This window comes from Callorhinchus milii, unplaced genomic scaffold, assembly GCF_018977255.1.
Source record: "Callorhinchus milii isolate IMCB2004 unplaced genomic scaffold, IMCB_Cmil_1.0 Scaffold8, whole genome shotgun sequence".
NCBI lineage: Eukaryota > Metazoa > Chordata > Chondrichthyes > Chimaeriformes > Callorhinchidae > Callorhinchus > Callorhinchus milii.
The window spans coordinates 24,692,061-24,702,275 of NW_024704749.1; the positions used below are offsets into that span (position 1 = coordinate 24,692,061).

The window sequence follows — 10,215 nt, forward strand, 5'->3', positions numbered from 1 at the left end:
ACCAGCCCGCGAGTTATTTATAAACTTACCCGGTTGCTTTGTGCAATGTGAGATTACAGTGGAATCTCAGCATTAATATACAACCTCCACTGAAGACAAGTGGAGAAATGTTGATCGTCGCTGCCTCTGCTCATCATATCAAGTTGCCAGTCTGTATGTAAAGGGTTATGCAGCTGTACATATTACATGTGATCACCATTCTTACCATTTACGAAGCAGTGTATTTGTAAGTTGTAAGTGGGCCTTTTTGAGTGAATTGGAAATTGCTGATTTTTTTGCCATTTCAGTAACATTTACACCACAAAGAAACCCGATTGCATTATAAGGAAATATGTGATATTGTCAGTACATTTGTTAAGTGAAATGTTAGCGTAAAATAGATTGTTGCAATTGGTTTTATTCACATAAACATATGCAAAACATAAAAAAATAAAATCTGTAACATTTGTGTACACTGTACCACATAAGGAAGTTATCTTTGAAACTTTTTGGGAACCAAACTTGCCCCTCAATACAATGCTTTACTAATGCAGAATTTTTGTTCAGGATATGAACAAGTTGTCAGTAACTTGGGGCCTTCAGGGAGTTGGTCTTGTGCGCATTTCTGCTTGTTATTGTAGTCGCTGAGTGTTGAAACGAGGTGAAATTCGCAGTGGGTGTGTGCTCTACTCCAGCAGACCAGGTTCGAATCCAGCTAAGATTCAAAGCAATTGTAACTCAATTGTGAGCAGCAGCAGAGCTTAATGTCTCCCCGTCACATCATCGGACAAAATAAATAGCACCTAAAATACACGTGTCACTGAAGAATGAGCTACTGAAGAAGCAGATATCAAAGAGAAATCATGTCCAGCAACTTGGATCAATGACAAAACATATGGAAGCCACACACCTCGACTTTAATCTCAAAATAATACATTTGCAGATCCAAATTTACTCCACTGGAGCAGCAATGAGTGTTAAAAAGGCCAAACTATCAACTTTATTGGAAAATACGTAGTGTATTACAGGTCTCAGTAAAGTGGGTAAGTTTGGGATTTCTCGGTGGAGCTCAAAGTCTTCCCTGTCCTGCAGTTTCCAAAGTCTGGATCCCAGTGTTTGGTATAAAGCAAGTTTGCCAAGTCAAGCCCTTTGTGCACGACCAGGTCTACAAAGATTAGCTGAGACAAGTGGATATGTACAAAGGAAGTCAGATAATTAGGACATATCCATCCTGTACCAATTAAAACATAGGATTGCAAGTGAGGTAATGTCAAATGTTATTTAATAATAAAATAAGAATCTGTGCATGTGATATAGCGCCTACACATTCAGACATCGAGAATCGCTTCACAGGATAGACTGGAAAGTGAAGTGACTGTGTATTTTGTGGACTATCTCATCAAACAAAATCTCATCCTAAAAAAACCTCAGACCCAGACTATCGTCTCTTGCCATAAGTCCAACATCCTGGGACTCTCCCTCCCTTCCTGGTACCCGTGTGATTGTTTCTCTTTGTAAAGAAATACTTCCTGGGTCTGTCCTCAAATTGCTCTTCATAGATGTGAACGTGTGACATCTTGTCCTGCTACGTTGGTGCATCTGACTCCAGTATTCACTGTTCCCAGCAAAGTCTACCCTGCTGTGCAAGATTGGCCCAGGTGTGGTAGAAAATGCTGTTTGGGGCATGGAAAACAAAACCAGATGCCACGTTAGGCAGCAAAACAATGAGCTTCATTGGGGCAAACACCCATTTGTTGTCCTGTTTGTTCAAACTGAAAAATAAGGAAGTAAAAACATTAAGGGTATCTGACAGGGATTTGGGGGGAATGGTCTGGCAAAGCAACTGATTGGCTAAACGCCTTCTCTTGTTCCTAATTTCCTATATTCCTAAATTGGAACAAACTATGATCTTGTACATTAACTAAAACCAAAGACGATATTACATTTTGCAAAACCAAACTAATGTGTTTTTTTAATATAAAAGTACTTAAGGTCACCAGACCTGTTAGGTTTCATTCTCGCAACTGTTCAAACAATCTTAAAATTGACATGTGTAGTGGCGTCATTCATCAAGTAAATATCAGATAGAAAGAAGCCTTTGCTGTTAATATAATGAAAACATTTCTTAACTTTGCTCAAATCTTAATTTTGGAGCAACTTATTTTCTCTCTGTGCCACAGTATCCCACATTTCCCCCCAAGAAGTGGGGTTGACAGCCTTACAGCTGTTCTTCAGCCCGAGGCACCACAGTAGCACAACATCCTCTCTCTCTCCCTCCCTCTCTCTCTCTCTCTTCCTCTCTCTCTCTCTCTCTCCCTCCCTCTCTTTCCTCCCTCTGTGAAGAAACTATCAGACAGACTCAGGGACACTCAGATCTAAGATCCTTATGTTCTGGGGTAGTAGACGAGGAGGTCGGGGATAAAATAAATTTTGGCAAAAATCTTGTCTCACCATATCCATTTTACTGTCTGAATAAAGAGCAGCTTAAAGTCCGTGGAAATAAATCTACAGAATAATCAATGGCTTATTCCATGGAATTTGTTACAAACGTTGCTTAAAGTTAAAAATAAATCGATTTCGATACGAGACGGTGTGTGTGTTGGTCGGCAAAAGCTGCTGCTCTCCACTGAATAGTTGAATTCACATACTCACCCGTCTCCCTCCGTCAGACCCACATTGTGTAAGTCCCTGTGAAAGCCCACGTGGACATTTCATTAATGGGACCAATGAGGTGAAAGGAAACTGAAGCGAGTGTAGAATCCTATGGACTAAAATTATTAATGCAACAACCGAATAAGACAGTGGATTTCATTTAGTCCATTTACTCAAAACTGAGGCACCTGTAATTAGTTTGGAGACTTTGTCTGAAACCTTTTTCATCCTCTGGAAGCAACAGTTTAAATAAATGGCAATTACTGCAGCTCATTTTGCTCGTGAATTAAGTGCAAGGTAAAACCAAACTAAAAAAAATCACCTTTTTTAACATTATGTCTGCACCTGGAACCTACTAAATATTAGTAATAATCACCAATGAAGAACGAGAATTAAAAATTCAGGGGTATAAAAACCTACAGAGAAACTAAAGAACACTTGTTATCCTAGTTCTTTTCTTAAAGCAAAACAAATCCTCAAACATACTAAATCAGGTAGTGCTTTTAAATTCTTACAACCACAAGTTAATGACTTATACATTTCTATATGTAAACTCAAGGTCAGCATTGCTGCTCTAACGTCAAGCTACAGCACAGTTACATGGACCATTTCGGGACTGTATTCAAGAGGCAGGAATGTCCAAGAGGTCCAATGTTGCACATGGAAGCATTCAACAGTATTTGCTGCAATTTAAACAGTCAATTAATAATCAGTCCAACTCCTTCCCAACTTCCACTGTTTCAACTTTATGTTTGTCCTGGATCGGGAGGTTGTCAGCCCCGACCAAAAGGACAATCAAGTTGATCTGTTCCCAGGATCACAATCTCACACATTGTTCGGAACAGAGCAAATGCTGGACATGAGGAAGAGAGAGAAATGCCAGTGACACTCTCCTCCCTCCCCTCATGCTTTGCTTTCATAACCATAAATGGCATAACATACAGTACAAAGACAATGCCAGAGGTTTGGATAAAGAATTACGTTCAATCCAGTCGATCTATTCCTAAACTATCACTGGAACGTGGCAAGAATGGCTAATCTGTAGTTAATACACACAATTCTGTTGATGTTTAGTTTTTCCTGGGCCACAAAATGACAATAAATTGAAGAATATTCCTGATTCTGTAATTTCACATCCACTGTGTCTGAGAACCCAGAAATCCAAACTTCAAACTGAACCACACAAACCCAATGGTCACCTAATTCCACATGTCCTCAGCCCTGACTCACACTCCTCTGCCTCAGGGAGCATCAGGAGGATGACCCAAGGCAGCCATGTGTCTGAAACTAATCATCACAGATCCTTTATCACTGGACAAGCACCCAAAAACATCTCTTTAAAAGAGCAAATAATCATGTCATCAAACATGAGACCTGGTTAAAGCAGCATATGTCACAATATAGTTCTAAATCTAACATAAATTTACAAAGTACAAAATAACTACCGTCAAAAAAGCCTATGAATTCTTGGCACCAAACATCTGAGAACTAGACACAGGAATCACACATTCCTGCAGCGAAACTCAGCGTCAAAAGAGGTATGTGTGTGTGTGTGTCTCTCTCTCTCTATCCCCCTCTTGAGACAAAACTCAGATAGACTGATAAAAGATTTTCAAATAATTTAAAAAAACTTTCCATCCATCATTTTAAAAATGTCAAATAAAAACATAGTTCAGTACATAAAACTGCTCCTTGAAAAAAACTCTATAAATTTATCCCAGAAACATTACATTCCAAGCACTGGGACGAGGACATTAGTAGTAACAGTCTAGTTATACGTTGGTGCCTGTATTTGGGCCCATTGTGTCGATTCTGATTGTAGCCCTGGATGAGCAGCACAAAAGTGGTCTAAAAAAAGTCCAGAATGGATGAAAGGGGATGTTTTCAGACTTACGTCACCCACCATAATACATACAGCAGTTTCAACCCTAAGTACACAATGTGATTTGCATCTTTCCAAAGAACACACCTTATCGTGGCATACACTTACAAAGATTATTGTTCATTTTACCAGCTTCAATTTCATTGGGTAAATGTGAATTCTACAGATCATCATCAAGTGCCGGATTCTGTGAACGTCTCATTCGCTAAGTTCTGATTTGGTGCTAAACTCTTCAGTGTTTTGTATCCACGGCCTCAATCGGTTTGACTGACTTACAAGACATCAGGAGCTCGAAATTCCATCTTAGTCCAAGCTTGAAGATCATTTTGTCTTTAAAAGTTAAGATGGCAACAGAACTGTGGAAAGTTCAGAAATTCAGTCTTTATTTGGAAGCCTTTTTTTTAAATTTACTAAAAATCAAAGACAAAATGGTCTGACAGGCTAAGACTAGCTGGAAATTTGTGTCTTAGATCTAGGAATAATCCACCCCGACTGTTAGATTTATGCTGTGGGACAGGCTCCCACACATTGCCACATTTAGTCAATGGTGTTGACCTCCAGACTGATTTCCTGAATACTTCCTTCAGTGACATTATCAACACATTTCTTCCCGTGCTGTTCTTTCAGGTGCCGTCTGAGAGCCGGTTTGTGGGCAAAGCCCACGTCACAGTAATTACACTTGTGTGGCCTGTCTCCGCTGTGGAGATTCAGATGGTCTTGGAGGGAGCACTTCTGGGTGAAGGTCTTGCCACAGATGGTGCACTGATAGGGCTTAATCCCCGTGTGGACCCGGATGTGTCGCGTCAAGTTGCTTTTCTGGGTGAAAATCTTGCCGCACCGGAGGCACAGGAAGAGTTTGTGTGTTTTCAAGTGGCTGATAAAGTTTTCTAGGTGATGGAAGATCTTGCCGCACTTGCTGCACTGATGGGGCTTCTGCAGCCACTTGTCCTGGGCTTTGTAATGACTGGTGTACAGAGCCTTGTTGGCAAACAGTTTGGTCCCACGGTTCCGCCGGAACAGGAACCCCCCGGCACCCGTGAGGTCCTCGCTGGGGAAGCTGCTCAAACCCTGCAGCTCAAACTCATTGGCGGCCAACATGAAGCTGGTGCCGTTCACCACCTCGGACACCCGAGGCCGAGAGCCCCCGTAGCTCTGCAGGCAGCTCCCGGCCTTGTGGCCTCTGGAGTCCACAGTGGAGTTGACCAGGGAATGCTGTGGCTCGGGAGGACTGGCCACACGTCGCTCGCTGGCGCGGCCCAGCTCGGCTCGGAGCTGCCTCAAGGTACCGCTCTCCGCCTCCTGGACATCGCTGGTCAGTGACTCGACTTTGACAATGCGAATGTTGCTGTCCTCGGAGTCTGTGTCGCAGTCAGACACGTCCCCGGAGGGCGAGAGGTCACCCAGCTGGTTCCTCTCGCTGTTGGGCGATGGGACGTCCTGCGACTGCTCTGCACAGCAACTCGCCTGTCCCAGGTCGTCCGATAATAACTTTGGCTCAATGTACTTGGTCAGGGCCTCAGTGCACCTCTCCACAATGTGGCCCATCTGAAGGTAGCTGGCCGCCGTTAGGTAGTTCACCAGCTCCTTGACAGGAAACTCCAGGGCCCCCGTGTAGCAGGAGCGGAGGATCTGCTCCCCCACCTCAGAGCTCTGTAATAGGGAGATTCTCACTTCCTTTGACTCGTTTAACAGGAATTGGTCCCTCAGGAAGGGAGAGCAGGCGGCGAGGATGATTTTGTGTCCCACAAAGGCCACGTTGTTGATCTTTATCGTCACGTCGCAGAATCGGTTTTGCTGCCTCAACACGTTCATTTTCTGCAGCATAGAATCTCCGTAGCTCGTAAACTTAAAGCGAAGAATTTCTGAGTTTGGAGCCATGTTGACAGGCCTGGGCAACAGGCAAAAACAATGTCAGTCACAATGTCAGTGAAAGATAAAGATTACTTGAAGGGCTTTAACCTAAATCTTAAAATTGATGCCAACCCCAAATCCCTTGCAAAGAACTATAATAAAATCACTTTATAAATGCAGACAAATTCCATGATTGTCCGACAACAACTTTTACAATATCTTTCACGTAGGAAACAAATCTCAAACAGTTTTATGTTGGTTTAGCCAACTTCACGAATTGTTTCTGACAACGAAATTGAATTGAATTTTAAGTCTTATGTACATGGGCATATATATTTAAGAGGCATTAAATTTACCATAACTACCTTTTTAGTTCAGAGCGAGAGGCACACACAGCACACCTCTACCAGCTTTCAAATAATAAACATTCTCACATTCAATATGGTGTCGGCACCATCCAACCTTCTCAAACGTTTAACAGGTAATTGCTATCAGGTTTGGTGACTTGCAGCCGAGCTCTTTTGCACACTGCAATGTCCAGCAAACAGCCATGAAAGTAAACAACCACAGACTGCTCAACAACAACAACAAAATTACCTTTGTATAAGCACCTTTCACCTCAGGATGATGTCCCCCTCACCTCACCTCCCCCTCCCTCCGAGAACCCTTCTGATCGAGCTGCTCCCTTCTTTCAACGAAGTGAGCTTTCCAGCATTCTGCTCCTGCTCTCTGGAAGTCCATCCTGGAGTCCCTCTGACTCTCTCTCTCCTCTCTCCAATTTCAAAGCCCACCTCAGGTCTTGCCTCCTTGTCTCTCGGTCCCCTATCCCCTTGCCACCCTCCTCGACTCCCACCCCCCAACTCAGGTGCAGCTCCAACAGCGTGAAATGCTTTAAGACATCCTCCTGATGTGAAAGGTGCTGTAGCACATTATATACTGTAACGTATCTGGAAGATTGTTAAGATGCTTATTTTACATGAAATAATGGTAATGCAAATTGTTGTGAAGCAGTGTGAAATGCCTGACCTCACGATGTTCATGACAAACCCAGATACAAACCATTTCTTTGCACAGAAAATATTTTGAGAAAGGGAAAAACTCTTCAGACAAAAACATGCGCATTTAGGGAATTAAAATAACTTAAACACTTTGGTAATTGTTCGTTCAAAACAGGTGCAAAATTTGAAGTTGTTGTTGTTGAAGTTGTTGTTGTTGATCGTGTTGTTACTTGGTTGTTGTTTATCAGTAAGTCAGTCTCTTCTATCTCAACCCGAGCGTTGGTTGCCAAGGGAAACGTCATCACAAACTACTACTGTTCGCAGTACTGCTTTACAAATGTCGTTTGTTGTTTGCTTTTCCCCAGACTTTGCTTTAAGTCTGATTTCCAGTCTGACAGAAATGTCCAATGGCTTAAAAAGTAGCCTTAAAAATAATTTTATTCTTAAGCATAATTTACAGAATAATTCAACATCCCCTCCCTTCAATATCCATTGTTTTGGAAAACAATGCACAGAATTAAACAGCACAGAAGGAGGCCATTCGGCCATCGTGTCTGTGCGGCTCTTTGAAAAGAGCTTCCAAATCAACCCACTCCCCCCATAGCCCCAATCAACCCCACTCCCCCCTCTCTCCCCATAGCCCCAATCAACCCCACTCCCCCCCTCTCTCCCCATAGCCCCAATCAACCCCCTCCCCCCTCTCTCCCATAGCCCCAATCAACCCACTCCCCCACTCTCTCCCCATAGCCCCAATCAACCCCACTCCCCCCTCTCTCCCCATAGCCCCAATCAACCCCACTCCCCCCCTCTCTCCCCATAGCCCCAATCAACCCCACTCCCCCACTCTCCTGATCACTGAAGGCCCTCATTCCTGGTACCATTCTGGTCAATCTCCTTTACACCCTCTCCAATGCCTTGATATCCTTCCTTCGGTGTGGGGCCCAGAACTGAACACAGTTTGTAGCTGAGGCCTAACCAGTGTTTTATATAAAGGTTCATCAGAACTTCCTGACTTTTGTATTCTTTGCCCTATTTATAAAGCCTTGTTTATAATGATGGGGAAGACGGGTTTGTGGGGTTATGGGGAGAAAGCTGGTGATTGGTGTTAGTGAAAGTGACGCTCTGTCAAAGAGCCGCACAGACTCAATGGCCGAATGGCCTCCTGTGCCATAACATTCTATGAATCTATGAATGTATGTTCACTACTTTTCCAGCTTAGTATCATCTGCAAACTTGGAAATTGCACTCCCTATACCCAAGTCCAGGTCATTTATATAGATCAAAAACAGCAATGGCCCCAACACCAACCCCGGGGGGGACACCACTGCACAGTTCCCTCCAGTCAGAAAAACAACCGTTCACCACCACTCTCTGCTTTCTGTCTCCCAGACAGTTCTGTATCCACTGCCACTGTTCCTTTAATACCGTGGGCTTCTGTCTCTTATGTGGCACTTTATCAAACGCCTTTTGAAAATCCATATAAACTACAACAACTGCACAATCTTCATTCACCCTCTGTTACTTCATCAAAAAACGCTATCAGGTTTGGTGGACATGATTTGCCTTTAACAAACCCGTGTTAACTGTCTTTTATTAACTGATATTATTCTAAGTGAAAATTTATTTTGTCCCGGTTTATAGTTTCTAGTTGTTTGCTGAAAACAAGGCATGTGGTACTAAATGCTTCAGGGACTTAAACCGGTGTCAGTGATTCTCTCGGCCTGAGCTGTGCTCAAGTGGGTCACTTTATTACTGCTTTTGGTAGAAGGATTGTTCACACACTCGCTACACACTGCACAGCATTGCTAAACTATTACTAAATTACTAAACTAAACCATTATTCGATGCGCAGCGTTTTTCTCTGCAGAAACAGACACTGCACATGAAGGTGATTACCACAAAATATTTGGCGACGTCTCAAACCTCAGACTCCATAACCATGTTTTGTGTCGGGTAGGGGGTGGGTGGTAATAAGGCAATGTGAATATTTTAAGGAGAAAATATTGGTTTAAAAGTATGTTTTACATAGAAAAAAGTGAATGTCGCATTGGGAAAGTCAAGCCACATATTTTGACGTGGAGGCACATCAGTTCAGTTCCACAAAATAAGGAAAACAGTTGAATAGAAATATAGAAGTCTTCAGCACAGAACCAGAGACAATCGGCCGATTGTGCGGTGAATTTAACATCACAGCAGGTGAGACAAACGTTAATAAGCCAAAAGCAATATGGCCATTAATGTGCAGGAGACAAATATATCTTATGTTCACTCTCAAGATAAAATACTTAAAATAAGTTAAAACATACATGAATCCACGTAGCAGGTCTTCTCATAACTGCTGCATCTGTCAGAAACAGAGACGGGAGGGAGGGAGGCAGAGGGAGGGGGAGAGGGAGGGAGGGAAGGGAGGGAGGCAGGGAGGGAGGGAGAGGGAGGGGAGAGGGAGGGAGGGAGGGAGAGAGGGAGGGAGCAGAGAGGGAGGGAGGGAGGGAGAGAGGAGGGGGAGAGGGAGGAGGGAGGCAGAGAGGGAGGGAGGGAGGCAGAGGGAGGGGGAGAGGGAGGGAGGAGGGGCGAGAGAGGGAGGGGGGAGGGAGAGGGAGGGGGAGAGGGAGGGAGGAGGCAGAGAGGGGAGGGAGGGAGAGGGAGGGAGGCAGAGAGGGAGGCAGAGAGGGAGGCAGAGAGGGAGGGAGGGAGGGAGGCAGAGAGGGAGGGAGGGAGGCAGAGAGGGAGGGAGGCAGAGGGGAGGGAGGGAGGAGAGGAAGGGGGGAGGGAGGGAGGGAGGGAGGGAGAGGGAGGGAGGAGGGAGGGAGAGGAGGGGAGGGAGGCAGAGAGGGAGGGAGGGAGGCAGAGGGA

General features: G+C 44.1%; 1 protein-coding gene across 1 annotated transcript; it reads right to left on the bottom strand.

Moving 5' to 3' along the window:
- Positions 1–4,911: 4,911 nt before the first annotated feature.
- On the bottom strand, positions 4,912–9,708 carry zbtb26 (zinc finger and BTB domain containing 26). Its single transcript, XM_007885063.1, has 2 exons — positions 9,669–9,708; positions 4,912–6,401 (listed from the first exon to the last, which is right to left on the bottom strand). Coding segments are annotated over exons 1-2 (1,353 nt in total). The 5' UTR covers positions 9,671–9,708; the 3' UTR covers positions 4,912–5,050.
- Positions 9,709–10,215: the final 507 nt, after the last annotated feature.